Source organism: Apis laboriosa, unplaced genomic scaffold (assembly GCF_014066325.1).
Source record: "Apis laboriosa isolate Shangri-la unplaced genomic scaffold, ASM1406632v1 scaffold68_cov148, whole genome shotgun sequence".
Classification (NCBI taxonomy): domain Eukaryota; kingdom Metazoa; phylum Arthropoda; class Insecta; order Hymenoptera; family Apidae; genus Apis; species Apis laboriosa.
In genome coordinates, this window is record NW_025224135.1 from 5,673,423 (window position 1) to 5,691,787 (window position 18,365).

At 19.8% G+C, this 18,365-nt stretch overlaps 4 protein-coding genes across 6 annotated transcripts; 2 read left to right on the forward strand and 2 right to left on the reverse strand.

Annotated features, from left to right (window-relative positions):
- Window positions 1-66: 66 nt before the first annotated feature.
- LOC122718709 lies at window positions 67-4,094 on the forward strand. The gene is made up of 10 exons (XM_043943983.1): window positions 67-441; window positions 660-881; window positions 1,176-1,672; window positions 1,758-1,932; window positions 1,995-2,330; window positions 2,419-2,624; window positions 2,829-3,075; window positions 3,152-3,382; window positions 3,455-3,706; window positions 3,774-4,094. Exons 1-10 carry the CDS (start codon window positions 340-342, stop codon window positions 3,999-4,001), a joined length of 2,496 nt encoding a protein of 831 aa, XP_043799918.1. The 5' UTR covers window positions 67-339; the 3' UTR covers window positions 4,002-4,094.
- Window positions 4,095-5,638: 1,544 nt separating this feature from the next.
- Window positions 5,639-9,643, reverse strand: LOC122718699 (sialin). Of its 2 annotated transcripts, XM_043943961.1 has the most exons (8): window positions 9,334-9,643; window positions 9,045-9,229; window positions 8,202-8,425; window positions 7,283-7,519; window positions 7,132-7,219; window positions 6,847-7,067; window positions 6,245-6,772; window positions 5,639-6,143 (listed from the first exon to the last, which is right to left on the reverse strand). In XM_043943961.1, exons 3-8 carry the CDS (start codon window positions 8,325-8,327, stop codon window positions 6,021-6,023), a joined length of 1,323 nt encoding a protein of 440 aa, XP_043799896.1. In that variant the 5' UTR covers window positions 8,328-8,425; window positions 9,045-9,229; window positions 9,334-9,643; the 3' UTR covers window positions 5,639-6,020. The 2 variants fall into 2 exon arrangements, with proteins under 2 accessions (XP_043799896.1, XP_043799895.1); XM_043943960.1 differs by lacking the exon at window positions 9,045-9,229.
- A 2,902-nt stretch (window positions 9,644-12,545) lies between these two features.
- Window positions 12,546-15,285, reverse strand: LOC122718977 (protein rogdi). 2 transcript variants are annotated; one of them, XM_043944454.1, is made up of 6 exons: window positions 14,960-15,285; window positions 13,919-13,990; window positions 13,692-13,826; window positions 13,251-13,529; window positions 12,807-13,016; window positions 12,546-12,736 (listed from the first exon to the last, which is right to left on the reverse strand). In XM_043944454.1, exons 1-6 carry the CDS (start codon window positions 14,993-14,995, stop codon window positions 12,668-12,670), a joined length of 801 nt encoding a protein of 266 aa, XP_043800389.1. In that variant the 5' UTR covers window positions 14,996-15,285; the 3' UTR covers window positions 12,546-12,667. The 2 variants fall into 2 exon arrangements, with proteins under 2 accessions (XP_043800389.1, XP_043800390.1); XM_043944455.1 differs by lacking the exon at window positions 14,960-15,285 and adding an exon at window positions 14,602-14,659.
- A 614-nt stretch (window positions 15,286-15,899) lies between these two features.
- LOC122718979 (glutathione S-transferase theta-3-like) lies at window positions 15,900-17,926 on the forward strand. The gene is made up of 4 exons (XM_043944456.1): window positions 15,900-16,099; window positions 16,826-16,976; window positions 17,125-17,305; window positions 17,550-17,926. The coding sequence occupies exons 1-4, from the start codon at window positions 15,900-15,902 to the stop codon at window positions 17,705-17,707; spliced, it is 690 nt and encodes a 229-aa protein (XP_043800391.1). The 3' UTR covers window positions 17,708-17,926.
- The last annotated feature ends 439 nt before the right edge of the window (window positions 17,927-18,365 follow it).

Below are 18,365 nucleotides of genomic sequence, written 5' to 3' on the forward strand. Positions count from 1 at the left end.
GATATAATTGGTTAATTTTAAATATAAAGTTTAGAAATGGCCGCCAAATACTGGTTTTCCGTGAAATGCTATTTCTTATTTATAACTTTGTGAATGTGTTTATATGTGTCAAAAAAACGTGTATGCTTAATATTTTTGGGATGTACGAATAAGAATTATTTATATTGCATATGCATATATACATTATTTTATTTTATAAAATATTTCATTGATAAGATAATACTCTAAAATTATATTTGTAATTTACATATAAAAATTTACTTTTTTTGTCAATTTTAATGTTAATTAGATTTATATTAAAATTCAAAATTATATAATTATTAAATTAAATTAAATACAATGGACAAGTATCAACATATAAGAACATTTATATCGGCGGTTTTGGAATATACTAAACATCCTAGTGAAACAACTGCTTCAATTTTACAAAGAAATCTTGGTGTAAGTAATTATTATATATTATTATTTTAAATTTTAAAAATTCTGTTTTTCATATTTGTAATCTGTATGATAAAAATAAATTTTAAAAAAAACTTAAAATAGTAAATTTTAATAAATAATTTTGATGAAATATTTTAATATGTTTAATATTATATAAAATGTTGGAACAAAAAGATTTAATTAATGTAAAATATTTTTTTACAAAATTTATTTGAAAGGTAATAAGTACATCATTAGATTTGAGTATCTTTGATCCTGGAACCAGCATAGCAGCAGAATTCTATGTTAGTTTGCATGAGCTTATGAATTCTTTAGCATCTAGAACTACTTTAATTTGGAGTACTGTTGATGTTTTACAAAATGCTTGTCGCAATGCTGCAGCAAGACAAGCTCTTATTCACACATATAAATTTGCACCTATATTGGCAAGATTATTAGAGGTATATATTTATATTTATATATTAAATGATAAATGAAATATAATATAATAATATAACATAAAAAATATAGAAATATTTATTTTATTTTATTTTATTTATTTTATTTTATTTGAGATCTATATTTTTCATTTATAATAAAATTTTTTTATTTCAATAATTAAAAATATTAAATTTTTTTTAATTTGTATATTTTAAATATTTTATTTTATGAAATTCTAATATAAAACATCAAAATTTTAAATATATTAATATCTTAATATTTATATAATATATTTTTGTATAACAATTTCATAGGCAAATTTAACAAGTGAAAAGAGAATACGAGTATTAAAATTACTTCAAGAATTAACATATGGTATAAAAATTTCATGGCAAGAAGCTCATTTACCTTATTTGATATCAATATTAACACAATGGGTGATACAATCTAAAGAAGAAAATATTATTGCACTTTCATTAGGTGTATTAGTGAATCTTTGTTATAAAAATCTTCCAGCTGTATATGTACTAATGAGAACAATTGATACAAAAGCATTTATACGTACTTTGTTAAAATTGCAACATTGCAATGTTAATACCAGTGTACAATGTTGTAAACTATTAATTATATTAGAACATACAAATACAAATATTTCAGAAAAATATATTTTGGATTTTGCTGCTGTCACATTCAGCAGTCTTATTACTGCAATGAAACAAAAAGATGTTTTATTGCTAAAACACATTATAGATTTTTTTGATGATGTTGGACAAAATGAGCATTCTCATGCTGTGTTACTTACATATTCACAGTAAATTATTTTATAATTTCCAATTCAATATTATTTGACATAAAATATTTCATTCAATAATTTCATTTTTTATTATGTTAATTAGTTATGACAGAGATGTAGAAAATGTATTGGCTACATTAGAAGATAATGCAGATCCTGAATGTGTTGCTCTCATGATGGAATTTTTATCATCTTTAGTAAAATTAAAATTATCTGCTTTAGTGTCTTTGTATCCTTTATGTGTAAAAACTGCTATGACCTGGGTTCCTGTAGAACAGGTATATTTTCATTTGAAATAAAGATAAGAATTATTGTAGATTAATAATTATTTCTAAATTAGGTATGTTCCAAAGCATTAGCTTTGATAAGAGTTACTGTAATTGATGCACGACGCACTAAATCATCCTCTGAAGTCTTAGCAGAATTAGATGCTTCTGTTTTAATGCTTATAATAAATTCAGAAAATGATGAAGTTCAAGAAAAATGTGAATTAACTTTAGAAAGAGAAATAAAATTAGCAGAATTAATGCAATTATTTCAAGAAATGGTTAAAACTTCTACACTAAGGACAAAAGTAATGCAATCCTTGAATGAACAAATGATACGTAAATTATTAAGTGCAATGTTAGATTCTGAAACATATGCAACTAATAATTGGCCAGGGAATTTTATTCAAGTACTAAATTTTTAATTCTTTTAATTTTTAATTCTTAAAATATAACTATAATTTTTTAATAAATATAATATGATATTATGTTTTCTAGAATCCTACTACAAGTTTATGTATTCATGCATTAGCATTGACTGCTGATTTAGCAGCTCATAATTCAAATTGGTTAACATTATATTCTGAGTTGCTTAGAAAAAAACAAATTCAAATGATTATGGCTCATGCATTATTTATTGGTGATGCAGATGTTAAACAAAAAGTCCTACAATTGACATCTACTGTAGGATTTCCCCAGGAATGGTAGGTTTCTACCATACTTTTTAATCACTTATCAAAACACAAAGATTTTAACAGATTTTACTGTCACTCAAAATAAAACATTACTCTGTCTTCACTATTAAAATTAAATACTTTAGCAACATATTATTTTAATTTTTATTGATGACAACTCTAGACAAATTCACTATCACACGCAAATTGTATCCCATGTTTTTGTGTGACAAGTGTTTCCGCGGTGGCGCTTTGTATGAAGCAACTGGAGCCTTTGATATTGGTACAAAGTACTCCTGGAATGGTAACAAATATTGGAAGTAAAATGACTATAAATGCAAATAATGAAATGGCTCCACTGTTTTCTTTCGCACAAGAAGAACGGCTTGATGCATTTTTAGCAAAATTGAAAAGAACTTATGAATCAAATCAAATCAATGATATTACTACATCAGCAGTAATGGAATTATATGAATATAAGGTATATTTTTGTTATAATATATTTTATTATAAACATAAAATAATTTTATATTTTTTATATTTTTATAACATAAAAGTTAGCAGCTATGAGACATGCAGAACGGGCAATGCAATCTAGCTTAGAAGCAGCAAGTAATCATGGAACCAGTTTACAGCATAGATTGGCACAAGTAGTAGCTGAATCAAGCCGTTTACATCAAATGTTATTTGACACACAACAATGTTTAGAAGGAGTAAAATCTACATTAACTGTAAAACTTGCTGAAGCAGAAGAGCAAAGTAAAAAAGCAGTTGCTATAAAAAAACAGGTTGATATCATAATGAATTTATAAAATAAAAATTTAAGTTAAAACTTCAAAATAGAAAAATTATGTTCATAGGAAATCGAAGGTTTAAAAAAGATAGTAACAGAAAAATCTGCTAATATTGATCATTTAAATGTAGTACTTGTGCAACATAAACATGAATTAGAAAGTAGTATTAATAGAATTGAAATATTAACTAAGAAAATAAAGGAATTGGAAGTTGAATGTTCAAATGCAGATGCAAAAACTACAGAAATGACTAATAAAAATCATGAATTAAGTAAATTACTTCTTAAAATGCAGGACCAATTAAATAAAAAAGATCAGGTATGTTCATAAAAATTCAACTGTTATAATAGAATTGCTAATATGTAATATATTCAATATCAAATAGGTAATAGAATTAAAAACTGCGGAAATTCAATCGAATCAAAAAGATATATCTGCACTCAAACAAGAAACTCAACAATTATCACAATTAGTAAATACATATGAAAAGAATATTGCTGAAAAGGAGGAAACAATTAAAAAAATGAAAGCAGAGTTGATGGATTTAAGTCGCATGCGAGATATGATTTTTGAACTTACTGCTAAGAAAAAGGAAGATTTAAGCACAAGCTAATATTATATTTTTATATTATAAAATTAATTTTCAAATTATCAAACAATTTGATAGTAATTTTAAAAAAATTTTGTTATTTAAAATTTTGTTATACTTTTTTCTTACATTTTTAATATAAGTAATTGAAAAATAAATAACATACATGCACATATACATTAAGGACCAGCTAGATTGCATAATTTATTTTGTAAATATAATTTTGTTCTTTATTATCATTATTTAAATATTTTACATTTCTATGTGTGTGTATATCTGTAAAATTCAAAAAGTAAGATATTTTTCATTCATTTTTTACATGAATTATCATAATGCATGCATTAATCATTTTATTTTTGACAAAAAAATAATTAAAACTAAAAATACAAAAATCAGTGCTTATATAAATTAAATAGTTATTATTGCTTCTTTTTTTTTTGCTTGTCAAATATGATATAATAATCATTACATGCATATCAAATATGAACAAATTTTGTATAAATTCTTTACTTTTTTTTTTTTTAATTAAATGTTATTTGTGTAAACATTTTTATCGAATAATTTCTATAATTAATTTATATGTATTACAAAACTAGTTACAGTATGATACATAGTAACATAGTATTTTATACCAGAAATTATTTGCAATAATTATTTTTTTTATGACATTTTATGTATAAATAAATATATTTATAATTTACTTTAAATTTTATTAATTTTTTGTAAAAAAAATAAAGTCTAAATTTCTATATTATTATCTTATCGTGTCATAAGAATTAGATTAGGATTACATTATAATTATATGTTATAATTTAAAACATCTAATAAAATAGAGAAAAACAATTTATATCGAATATCGAAAATATTCTGTCCATTTCTCCGTTTTATATAATTTTCATTTATATATATCTGAAGTAATCAAATTGCAATAATACATTTAAGAAAATAAAGATCAATATTTATCTCAAACTTTTTCAATTTAATTTAATTCAATGAAATAAAATTCTTTATAATTATAATAATTTATATTGCTTTTGAAGTTGATCTCTATGTAATCCTAATTATATTCGTATTCAAGGACACAACACAATTATATTTATTATTTTACTAATAAATTTAATTATAAAAATTATCTTTATAAAATTATCTTTTTGTTTTCTTAACATAGAAGATTTTACTATAGATATAATATATATTATTTTTGTTAATATTTTTATAATTTTCATATCGAAATTTGTTCTTTATTATAAATTTTTTTATTTATAAATCATTTTATTATTATACTATCATCATAAGAAATATAAAGACAATTTACATCTTGCATTTTGATTGCACAAAAGCTGTGCATATTTATCATTTTTTTAATTATAAAATAAAAATTCAATTATCCATTTAAAAATTATTAAATCCTGCTCTATATTATATATTCTCTATATTCTCTATATTCTCAATCATTTTAAATGAATGATTGTTTTTATGTACATATAAAACTCTTACATATATAAACAAGAATATAAACTCTTCAATATTTTTCATTTTATAAATATAAAAAATATTTTGATAATTTACATTTTTTGATGAGATTAAAATAAATTAAATTATTTCTAAATTAGAAATAAATTTTAGATTATATCCACCTTTTTTTAAACCTAGTTATTATTATATTAAATTAAAAATCAAAAATAAAAGCTTTAAAAGTCATATTGTCATGTGAACATTGGAATGATACACAAAGTTCAATATTTGAACTTCATTAATATAATATTTAATACTGATGCAAATAAATTTTTACTAATTATTAATTTAGCTAATGTAATCATGTATTATTTTGCCAAAATAATATAATAACTCATTGATTGAAATATTTCATTCAATAAGAAATTATTAATATATATCAAACTTGAAATTAAAAAAAAAACTTTGTGCCTAAATGACAGAAGCGATCAATATTATAAAAATTAACTAAAATGAACTAAGCGCAATTTGATCCAATGGTAAATTATTTTCCATATTAAATATTTCGTGTGTAACGAAATTTTGTCATCAACTACTACCTCTACTCCATGGTTGCTCTGTGGCAGATGCAAAAATTAAATAAAAACAATTAGTTGCCATGTTTATTCCTGCTGCTAACCAGAATACTGTATGCCAACGTGCCAATGTTTCCTGTAATACATATGATAAAATATAATTATATAATAAATTTAATATTTTTATAACACATAAAAATATTATAAAAATATAAAATCGCATGTATTTATACTAACATGTCCCTGAACAATCATTCCAATAACATATGGAGCTAAAAATCCACATGCATTTGCAGCAGCATTTGTAAGTCCATAAAGAGTTCCCGCAAATCGAGGTGCTAATGCAATATGATTCATTTGATTTCCTGCATAAACTGCACCTTGTAGAGATCCTAATCCAGCAAGCATCATCAGAACCATCATACGATCACATTTAGCCCAAATAGCACCAATAAAACTGAGACTGGGTCCTAATGAAGCCACTGTGTTCCATAACTTGAACGATGTTAAAGGAGATAAAAGCTGACGGGCAAGGAGAGCATCTGCGAAACTTGAAATACCGAGACCGACTAACCAAGAACTTAAATAAGGCAGTGCTGAAAAGAATGCATCCTGTTGTACATCGAAATGCAAAATTTTATCCATATATGTTGGTAATTCTGTCAAAAGTGTATAAAATGCCCATGATTGTCCACATTGTGTAATAGCTATAGCCCACATGGGCAGTGATGTAAATATTGATAACCAAGGAACTCCCGTATCATCCTGTTATAAAATATATTAATTTAAATTTTATCCATTATAATATATAAATTTAATTTATTAAAATTGAAATAAACCTCATCCTTCTTTTCTACAGTAGCTTCAATATATGCTCTTTCTAAAGGATCAATTTTTGTATGTTGTGCAGGTGTATCAAACACAAAAATTAGCCAAAATGCATACCATATAATACCAAGCCCTCCAAATAAATAAAATGCAAGAGGCCATCCACCCCAAAATTCTAATGAACAAAGCCATCCACTTACTGGTAAAGATATGACAGTTCCAAAATTTGCACCTACATAAAAACAAATATGATAAATCAAATTTATTATATAATGAAAGAAGAAATAATTAATTACCTGCATATACTACAGCAGCAAATTTGCTTCTTTCTAAAGGAGGTACCCAGAGTGCTAACATGCTATGCATTGCAGGGAATGTTACACCCTATTTATAAAAAAAATAAAATTTTTTAAATTTTTCAAATATATTAATTTACAATATAGTTACCTCTGTAAATCCTTCTGCTACCCGTACAGCTAAGAATGGTATCAATCCTAAATAAGCTGCAAAAGGACTAATTACAGTCAATACAGCAGTCAGAAATACTCCTAATCCATATATGAGTTTTCCACCAAATTTTTCCGCCATTCTACCACCAGGAACATTTGTAGTTACATAACCAATGAAAAAAGCACCCAATATAATACCTTGTATTTTTTCATCCCAATTAAATTCTCCTGCACTCTTTGAAAATTTATATTACTTTTTAACATAATTGCAATTATCAACTTTCTTTTTTAAAATTCAAAATTAATTTTATTTATATTAGATTCTTATAAAATTTTTATAAATTAAAATATTATTTTCAAAATATATTAGAAATATATAATATTAAAATATCTTGACTAGTATTTAAGTATTTAAAGAACAGAGATACATAATAAGATAAAAGCAGAAAATGTAGGCGTTAAAAAACATGTTGAGGTCATACTAAAAATGATAAGTTTATATGAATAATAATGATAAATGAATAAAATGATGATAAAGACAAAACTAATGTTAACATTTGATTCACATCAGTATTATGTATATAGAATATTACACATATTACACATATAGAATATATCAAATTATAAAATATAACTTAGTGCTTATTTAATAATCATTTAATTTTATTATATTATATATATTATTATTTATATTATATATATAAAATATATATATTTAAATAGTATGTTAAAAATATATTTAATATAATATTAAAAATATGATTAATATAAATAAAAAAATATTTGTAATATATTAAAATATAATACATATAACAATACAAAATATAATATATATTAAAATATAAAATATATTTTACTAGCTAAAAATAATTTATTAATTAAAGTTATAAATTAATAAACTTATTAAATAAACTTACTGGTGTAAATGTTCCATTAATTGGTTTTTCTTTAGGACAAACATCTGTAGTATCATTATCATCATCATGTGGTACTGCTGTTTGATTAACCATTGAAACAATAGCCACAGATAAATTCACTCTCATGGCATACACAAGTGCAAATCCTAGAAATCCTAAAAAACCTAATGTATGCCTTGCTTTTATGCATGATTTTGTATCAGGTGGAATATCTGGTATAGTAACTAAAAATAAAATTTTACATAATTAAATTCATTAAAATTTTGATTATTTAATAATTATAAAAAATATACAAAATTTATATTCTTTCATAAATTCTTAATTATTTTAAATTTAAAAATCTAAATAAATTTAAAAATTTAAAAATCTATATAATATTTTAATCATTATCTTTTTTTGTAACTGTTAATTCAATTTTTATATAATATAACTTTCTTTCTTTCTTAAAATATAATTAAAATTATAATATTATAATATATACATATTTTTTTAATATTAAATAATATACATTTATATTAAAATATTTAGAAAATTATGAATGCTAACAAAGTTGTAACAGAATTAAATTTTTCAAATATTTAAGATTTAAATATTCTTTTCTGAATTCTCTTTTAAGTAAGTATATAGTAAAATTTAACTTAATTTTTAACAATTATAATGCTATTTTGAGTTAACCTGGTATATCTTCTGATAATTTTTTATAAAATTTTTGATTCTTTCTTTTTCTTGACATTTGTTATTATGTGTTTTTAATATATTTGTATACTTAATTGCAAAATTTTTATTTATATATTATAAATATATTAAAAATAAATAAAAATTTAAGGCATAATCATAACATACATTCTTAAAAGAAAAATAATCATTAAAAAGTTTTCAGAATGTCCGATCTATGATCCGCATAAAATAACATTTAGAAATTGCTTGACAGCTGACAGTATTGCGAATAATTTATGTGTCACCCTATCAATTCTTTGTTTCCAAACAATGCCTTCCCACGCTACGAGGTCTTTGGAAACCTTGAATGTCTTCAAGATACAATAATATAAACATATTTATTAAAAAAAAATATTTATATACAAATGAAAATAAATTGAACAATTAATATAATAGCAAAATATTAAAAATATACCTTTTTCCAAAAAATCATTAACGCACAAAGGCTGATCATCTCTCGAGATACTAGGATCTAATACTTCCATGTTGTGCGCTTTTTTTTAACACTTAACACTTTCACAAAGAATTCATCAAATTTTAATCATTAAAGATATATTTTATTTACATATAATTATGTTTTTTTTCATTTATAGCATTGATATGATAGTAGAATGATATGTAATTTAATAAAGAAATTGTGTGAAATTTTAACAGTGATATGATGCGTATCAAGTAAATTGTCGTCTGCTGTCATCATCGCTGGCGCGAATTGCTGCGCGCTCACGTCATTTAAGCTTAATACATACATATTTAAACTCGATTGTATATAAGTATTTACATGTATACTTGCGCAGGCGCTTTACTTTTTTTAGAATTTTTCATGCTTAATAAAATTAATTGAAATATAAATTAAAATGTAATGAGTATGTTCGATGATTAAAATGTATTATTGTAATAAAATTATATAGTATAAAAATTGTAAATTTTGCTATATTTTAGTAAATAAAATATAATTTTATATATATATATATATTGCAATGTATTTTGTACTACAAAATTACAATAAATTTTTATAATTGTATAGAAAAAACTGATTACGTAAGTAACTTATTATCTACAATAACTTAACTTATTATCTATAATACTTATTATATAAATTGCTTTAATGATACTAAATTATTTAATAAAATTTATTATATATTCTTCAGACAAAATTAGATAAAAAGAATTATTTAATAAATAATGTTAATATGATTGTACTATTCTATTATATTCAATTATTGAAATAAACTTACTTTTTCTATTTGATTTTATTATAGGATAGATTAGGATATATTATGGGAAGAATTTATTATGAATTGTTCAGAATTTTGTAAAATATTATTTATAATTTAATCAAAATGATTATTTCTATGCAAAATATAATATTGCAATAATAATTATAAATCCAATAATTTTATAAATTAGCTAAAATTAATAGATATTTTTCTTTAAGAAAAATAGTACTAATTATAATATAATCACATTTTTTTTATTAATTGTCATGCCTCAAGATTACTATGACAGCGTATGTATTTAGGATATTTGAAAAAATATGAAAAAATCATTCAAGAATCCCAACAATAATATTTGATTCATGAAAAACACATGCAAGAATTTTAGCAAATATATTTTAATGGATTACAATTTCCATTCCAATAATGAAAGATTAAAAAAATTCTTTAATGCTATTTTCATTAGCTAAGATTAACAATTATATATAATATTTAATAAATTTTTTTCATATATTTTATAACTATGTGAACTCTAATTTTTAAAACATTTAAATTATGATAAAATTAAAATTAAAAATTCTCAAAAATTATGTTGTTTGGCATGATACTATTCTATTATTCTATCATTTCACTACTTAATTAATAATTTTTGTTGTTTATTGAAATTTTATAAACATGAAAAATATATAAATATTAATTATACAAATAATTAACACCTTGCAATAAGAATAATATATACTAATATACTATTATGTATTGTAATTTCTAATATTGTAAAAATTTTGTCTTTCCTAAATAATAAACTTTTTATTATTTCTAAATTCAAAATATTTAAAATTACATATAAGTATATTATTTTTCTTAAATATAATACATATATGTGTGAAATATCTCCATACACTAATTTCTTTAATTTAAATATTATAAACATAATTAAAATAATTAAAAATTAACATAATAATTAATAATTAAAAATTATATAAATTATATTGTAAATTATAAATTGCTTTATATTTAATAATTTTCAAATTAAAAAAAAAAATAAATTGCAAAAAATAAATATACAGAATTATTTTAATAATTACTTAAATACTATTTTATATTTTATTCATGTCACATATTTAATATATCATATATTATAAACAAATTAGTATTTATATATTATAAAATAATATAAATAAATTGAAATTGTAAACTTTTAATAAAACCACAGCACTTGTAAATTTATAAATTTATAACATTTCATTATTCTTATTTTACATATGAGTAAATAAAATAAAATAATTACATTTAATTTGTGATTTATCCAATAATATTTGTATAATATAATGCATAAATTTTAATTGATAATACTAAAAACAATAATAAAAATTTTTGCATTTTAAGAAAAAAATATAATTTATCTTTATATAATAAAATTCTTAATTCACACATAATTACTTTGATCAATTAATATAGTAAAGTATTTGTAATTCAAACATATAACTAAAAATAAATAATAATCATTACTTTTTTATTGAGTTATATGGAAAATAAGTAAAAATAAATATTATATTAAATTTAGATTATTTCACTTGTTTATATATATTATATCAATAAGAGAACATAAATAATAATAAGAGAACAAAAAAATATAAATAGAAAATAAGTAAAAAATACAAAATTTAAATGTAAAATTATACATTGATTCATTAAAACATAGAATAATATTTAAAAAATATAATAAAAATGTTCCACTTAACTCAATATAACAATCGTTTTTAACATAAAAACTGATATATTTATAATATAATGATATTAAAAATCTTATAAATTGGATATTTTTTAATTATAAATAACAATCAATATTAATAAGTTAATTAATTGATCAATATTAATTAGAATAATTTAATTAATAATTAATGTTAATCTAATTTAATCTATTTCAAATATCTATATACAAATACATAGATATAGTATGATGAAAGGAACGTCATACCATGATAATGTATATTTTAATTTTATAATGTATTTTCTTTGGTAAATAAATAATTCATTAAAATAATAAAATAATAATTGAACATAAAATAATTAAAGTTAGTAATTTTAAATTCATTTATATTTTTTTGAAAACGAAAAATTAAAATCTAATAAAAAAGGAATTGTTATAATATTCTAAAAAAATCACAGGAAATATGATAAACCTAATTATTTCATGTTTAATTAATTCAATAAAAAATTATTAGAAAAAATCAAGAAATAGATGGACATAATTAATTAGTAAAATATTTAATAAATGACAATAAGTCTCAGATCTTGTATTAATATACAAGAATTTCTTTTGTGTAAAATATGCTAGGTAAAATTTATTTTTTAAATTAATATAGCCTTTTAATATTAATGTTATATTTAATGTTAATATTAATATTTCCAGAACGAAATTTCATTTATAAAAACGAAATTTAAAAATGCTACCAGAGCATTAAATGAGATATTCTAATATATATATATACGGAACTAATTTTTTACATTAATGATTATTTAAATATATTTTTATTACCAACCCACTGTAGAAGGAACATGAGAACCAACTGTAAAATCTTTGTATTGGGAAAAAACACAAATCTAAAAAATATATTAAATAAAATTAAGAAAGAGGATTTAATATTATATCAAAAAACATAGATAAACTAACCTTATCTTTTAATCGTTGACAAAGTTGTAATGCTATAGTAAGCAATACTAAAGCATCATTTAACCATGGAACACTACATTCTGCTTGCTGTGTTTCATATTTAACACTTCCATGTGCATTTTCCAATTGATATATTGCTAAGACTAATTTATAACTTTGGATATAAAAACTAATAGCCAAATTTTCTGGAAGATTAGGATTTAATGATTTCTGCAATAAAAAAATTCAATTTATATGAAGATATATAAATTATGTAAATATCTTACAATTAAAATTAATATTGAGTTTAATTTTTTGAAAATTTTGAAATAAAAATTGTATTTTATTTGTTCCAAATGTTTTATATTATTTTTTATATTTAATCATTTTCATATATTTAAAAATGATAATAAATACATGAAATATCATATTGTAATTAAATATTTACCAAAAATATTCACTCACCATATTACGACTTTTAATCAGATCATCAATGGTTTTCTTTCTAGGAACAATTAAACTAGTACGACTACGTTGAAGACAACCAAGAATATTTCCTAATACATGCATAACTTCATCAGATGTTTTAAAAGGATAATGTCGATCAACATTATCTATGTGAGCAATTGCTTGTTGTAAATGATTAGCAGCATCTTGTATTTGTTGTAATTTCCAAGGATGTTCTGTTTGTATACTTGTCCTCATATTAATATTTTGCTGACGTTGTATTTTAAAATTAACTTCCTATAAATATGTTTTTTTAAATTATAAAATATAATTAATTGTATTAATTAATTACTACACAATATAATATTTAAAATTATTTTGCTTTAAAGATATATTAATTATATTAATATTAATATTAAATAATATTAGTTACAAAATAGAAAAATAATTGATACTTACTGCATTTGTAATACTGTCACCAGTTAAAACAGCTACACATTTTACTTGATCATGTGGTGCAGCAAATACAAATCTATCCGTTTTATTATGTTGATCATTGCCAAATAATGCTAATGGAAATCTTTGTGCACATTCCTGTAGTATAAAATAAAATAATTATAATAAAAAATAGAAATTATTTCTTTAATTATTTTATTAATAATTCCAGTTATATGTCTTTAACATACCATTAAAATATTCCTTAGTTGTGATAATGAAGAATGAACTTCTTCATGAAGTACCCATTCAAATTCCATTTGCTAAAAAATTGTATAATATTTGTTTAATTGTATAAATTGTATAATATTTTAAATTTTAATTAAAAAAATATGACAATATAACATGACAAACATTAATTTAGTAAATTAATTAACATTTAATTTATGTATATATATATTATAAAGAATATATCATGTATATAATTTTAAATTGTTAGTTTTTCTTATTTGTTATTATAAGATGATAAGATAAATTTAAAATATTTTTTATTATATTTTTAAAATATTTTTTTATTTAAATTTTAATACAATTTATTTATCATAATAATATAATAATAATTAATAATAATAAATAATTTATATTATATTAATAAATATTCTTTATTATATAAAATTATTATATAAAAATATTATAAGAATTAATATTTTATTTTATACTTTCTTTTATACTTTAAGTTTTCATTTAAATTTTATATTATAAAATTTATCTTGCAAATGTCAATATATTTGAATAAATTAATATTTTATTGTAATTTTGATATTTTATAACTATATAATTTATTAAAATACATAATGTATTATGTTTATTTCCAAGTATTTTACATATCATTTTGTGTCTTATATTTGCTAAATGATACTTGATGATGACTTACATTAAATGAATATTTTTAAATAATTAAATCAATCATTTTATTAGAGAATAAATATTATGTTTTGTGATTATTGATATATATATATATATATATATATATATATATATAAAACTTTAACTTTTGAACTTTTGAAACAGAACTATTAAATTATACATTTATACACGTAAATAAGAAATAAATATAATATTAAAATTCATTGGAGAGAACATAACCACAAAGAACAGTATGTTTTAACAAGAATAGCAAGAGTGAATTGATTAGTTCGATGATAGATAAGGTAACACTATCATCATGAACTGCGAGACGATGAGGTCGCCTAAGTGATTAGATAAACGGTAGACAAAGGCAAATAGCTTACGAGATTGTGAGCCTCCTCCTTCTCGCAGTCAGCCATTTTCTCTATCGGGTGATACTTCCAGTTGTTTCTTAGTTACAAATTACAACGTTCTAAGTACATATGTGCCTAATCTTTAAGTTTCTTTCATTAATTTCTATTTTTTTCTTTATGTATCTCATTTGTCACTCATTCCGCAATCAAAGATTATCGTCACATTAAAGACGGAAGATAAATCTGATCATCTACTCCGATGTGAAATTTTGCAATCTGAAATAGATAAATCGTTATCATTGTAAGATATTCTTTCATTCTAGAATTAGTAATTAAAAAAATTGACTTATTGATAAATAAATACCAACGAATATAAATAAAACACCTGTATCACTTTACATAAGAAGTATTTTCTTATATAACTTCTTATGATCAAGTTTATAATATATGATTTTTAAATATGTAAATAGTATCAAAATTAATTATATTATTTTATATACTTAATATATTAATATATTATATATATATATATATATATATATATTTGTCATATTTCTATATATTTATGTATTTATATAGTATAAAAATTTTATTATATTAAAAGAATATTTTAAAATTATACAAATATATATATGTATAATATGAGTATAGAAATATTAAATGTATGTAACAGATATATTAAAAAATCTTAAATTTTAAGTAAAATATACATTTTATGAAATAATAAAATTTATTAAATAGGAAAAAAGAATATTTTTTTATTTATTAAATATACTTATTATATTATATTTATTATAAATAAAATTTATATAAAATAATTTTTTTTGACAAAATTTTATAAATATTTAAATTTTTATATCATTTTCAGGAATTTATTTTATTTTATTTAGTTTTATATTTTTTATATAATATAATTATAAAATTATCTTTATAAATCTCTCTTTATAAATTTAATTTTCTACAAAGAATCATGAGTCTTAAATTATATTATGATTTATTATCACAACCAAGTAGAACTCTTTATATATTTTTAAAAATTTGTGATATACCATTTGAAGCAAAATTAATAAATTTAGCAAAAGGTGAACAATTTATATCAAAATATCAAAATATTCATCCCTTTCAAAAAGTACCAGCTATTGAACACAATGGTTTTAATATGATAGAAAGGTATAATTATTTTATGTATATTGTATATGTAATATGTTTTATAATATGTATTATAATTAATAACAATTAATAACAAAATATATAAATTATAAATAAATAAATTTAAATCTTAGTTAAATATAAATTATAATTCATAATTATATATTTATATATATTTATATAAATATAATGGCTTATTTTATTTTTCATTAAGATTATTATTATTATTATATTAAAAGAAATGTAAATTATGTTTAATATTCTGAAAAGTATGAAAATAAATTAAACTTAAAATTATAAATTAATATTTCTAGCTTACATAAAAAATAAAACTATTATTTCATAATTTTTATATTATATATGTTATTAATATGTTGATAACCTGTTATTAATATTTTTTATCTTTAATTTTTAAGTAATCAAATAAATAATAATAGAATATTATAGAATAGAATATAAAATAATTTTTTACCATAAAACATTAGCATTAACATTATAAAAAATATTATTTATAATAAAATTTATTTACATATTAAGTAATATCATATAAAATTAATTTTTCATTATAATACTTTATTTTAATTTTATTTTTTAATTTTATTTATTTTTATTTTAATGGTTTTTATAAAACTATTCATTATTTTTAAATTATAATTAAAGAAATTTATAAATTATAAATTTAAATATTAAAATTAAATTAAAATTTTATAATTTATTTTAAAATTTAAAAAATATTGAATTTTGCAGTGTTGCAATTTTGAGATATATCTGTAGAGAATTTAAGGTAGCTGATCATTGGTATCCTAAAGACTCAAAACTTCAACTTAGAGTTGATGAATATCTTGAATGGCATCATTTAAATACCAGACAACATTGTAGTATGTATTTTTTTATGAAGGTAAGAAAATTTCTTTATATATATAGATAATATATAAAATGATGTTAGAAATCTTATATTCTTTCAAGTTTAAATAATTATATATATTAGTTTAAATATACAAATTTTATGCTAGTATTTTTTCATTAAAAATTAATTTTTTTTATAGTATTTGATGCCAAAATTAAGTGGACAACCAGTGACACAAGAAAAAATTATGAAATATGAAAAAAATATGATTGAAATACTTAATGTTTTAGAAAATGTTTGGTTAAAAGACAAAATTTTTTTAACTGGTTCCGAAATTAGTATTGCTGATATTCTTGGAGCATGTGAAGTGGAACAAGTTCGTAAGTAATGATACATATATTTATTAAAAATAATAGTAAAAATAGAAAAGATTATCAGAGAATGTTTAATTAATTTATATATATATTATTATAAATTGTAAATAAAAAAATTCATACATTATAATATGTTTAATATTTCAATATTTCATCATTTGTTATAATATATAAAGAAATAATAATTGTTAAAGAAAAATAATTTATTTTTAAATACAATATAAATTTAAGAAATAATTGTTGATTGCAGGAATAGTTGGATATAATCCTCAAGAAAATCGACCTCGTATAGCTGCATGGATGAAATGTGTTGAAAATAAAACAAGTCCTTATTATCAAGAAGCACATATATTTTTAAACAAGCTTGCAACTAAGACAAAACAAGATGTATTAAAGAGCAAGATTTAAAATTTTATTCATCATATATGTATTAGATGAATACAGGAATTTAATTGATTTTATATAATATAACATTTTTAATATTTTTATTTTTTTTGTTTATATTTTTATATTTACTATTCATTTAACAGTATCGTTTATATAAAGATTTATATCATTTGAGTATAATGATATATAAAATATTATATATAAATATAATAACTAATTCTGATACTGTTGATACATGGAATGAACACAGCACAGTTATATATAAATAGACCTTAATTTTATAAGTTTTTATATATATATATATATATATATATGTGTTTGTAATAATTGTTTTTATTTGTGCTTAAGAAGTTATTATACTATACCATATCCATATGATTGTTTATGTTTAAATTTTAAATTTGTATACATATATAGTGAAAAGATAAAGGTTTTAAACAATGGAACGAATATAATGATTTATATTTTTTTTTTACATTTTTTTACATTTGTTTTTATTTTCATTTATTATGCAATTATATTTTTAAATCAATTATATAAATAAATAACAATATTTTTTTTTTTGATTGAAATTTAATTCAATCAAGTTGCATAAATTGTTAATTACATAAAAAAATATAAATATAATGTAAAAATATAATGTAAAAAATGTAATAACTAAATAAATAATTTTAACATA

What these genes read in the sequence shown, in the direction of transcription:
- LOC122718709 (XM_043943983.1), top strand. Translation starts at nt 340, where the DNA reads ATGGACAAGTATCAACATATAAGAACATTTATATCGGCGGTTTTGGAA. An exon ending in CCTGGGTTCCTGTAGAACAG is followed by an intron (nt 1,933 to 1,994) that starts GTATATTTTCAT and finishes TTTCTAAATTAG; the next exon opens with GTATGTTCCAAAGCATTAGC. An exon ending in GTAGGATTTCCCCAGGAATG is followed by an intron (nt 2,625 to 2,828) that starts GTAGGTTTCTAC and finishes TTGTGTGACAAG; the next exon opens with TGTTTCCGCGGTGGCGCTTT.
- LOC122718699 (XM_043943960.1), bottom strand. Translation starts at nt 9,403, where the DNA reads ATGGAAGTATTAGATCCTAGTATCTCGAGAGATGATCAGCCTTTGTGC. An exon ending in TAATGATTTTTTGGAAAAAG is followed by an intron (nt 8,426 to 9,333) that starts GTATATTTTTAA and finishes TTTTATTTTTAG; the next exon opens with TTACTATACCAGATATTCCA. An exon ending in CTGTAGAAAAGAAGGATGAG is followed by an intron (nt 6,773 to 6,846) that starts GTTTATTTCAAT and finishes ATTTTATAACAG; the next exon opens with GATGATACGGGAGTTCCTTG.
- LOC122718977 (XM_043944454.1), bottom strand. Translation starts at nt 14,995, where the DNA reads ATGGCTGACTGCGAGAAGGAGGAGGCTCACAATCTC. An exon ending in AACTAAGGAATATTTTAATG is followed by an intron (nt 13,827 to 13,918) that starts GTATGTTAAAGA and finishes TTTATACTACAG; the next exon opens with GAATGTGCACAAAGATTTCC. An exon ending in TGATTAAAAGTCGTAATATG is followed by an intron (nt 13,017 to 13,250) that starts GTGAGTGAATAT and finishes TTTTTATTGCAG; the next exon opens with AAATCATTAAATCCTAATCT.
- LOC122718979 (XM_043944456.1), top strand. Translation starts at nt 15,900, where the DNA reads ATGAGTCTTAAATTATATTATGATTTATTATCACAACCAAGTAGAACT. An exon ending in GGTTTTAATATGATAGAAAG is followed by an intron (nt 16,100 to 16,825) that starts GTATAATTATTT and finishes TGAATTTTGCAG; the next exon opens with TGTTGCAATTTTGAGATATA. An exon ending in GTATGTATTTTTTTATGAAG is followed by an intron (nt 16,977 to 17,124) that starts GTAAGAAAATTT and finishes TTTTTTTTATAG; the next exon opens with TATTTGATGCCAAAATTAAG.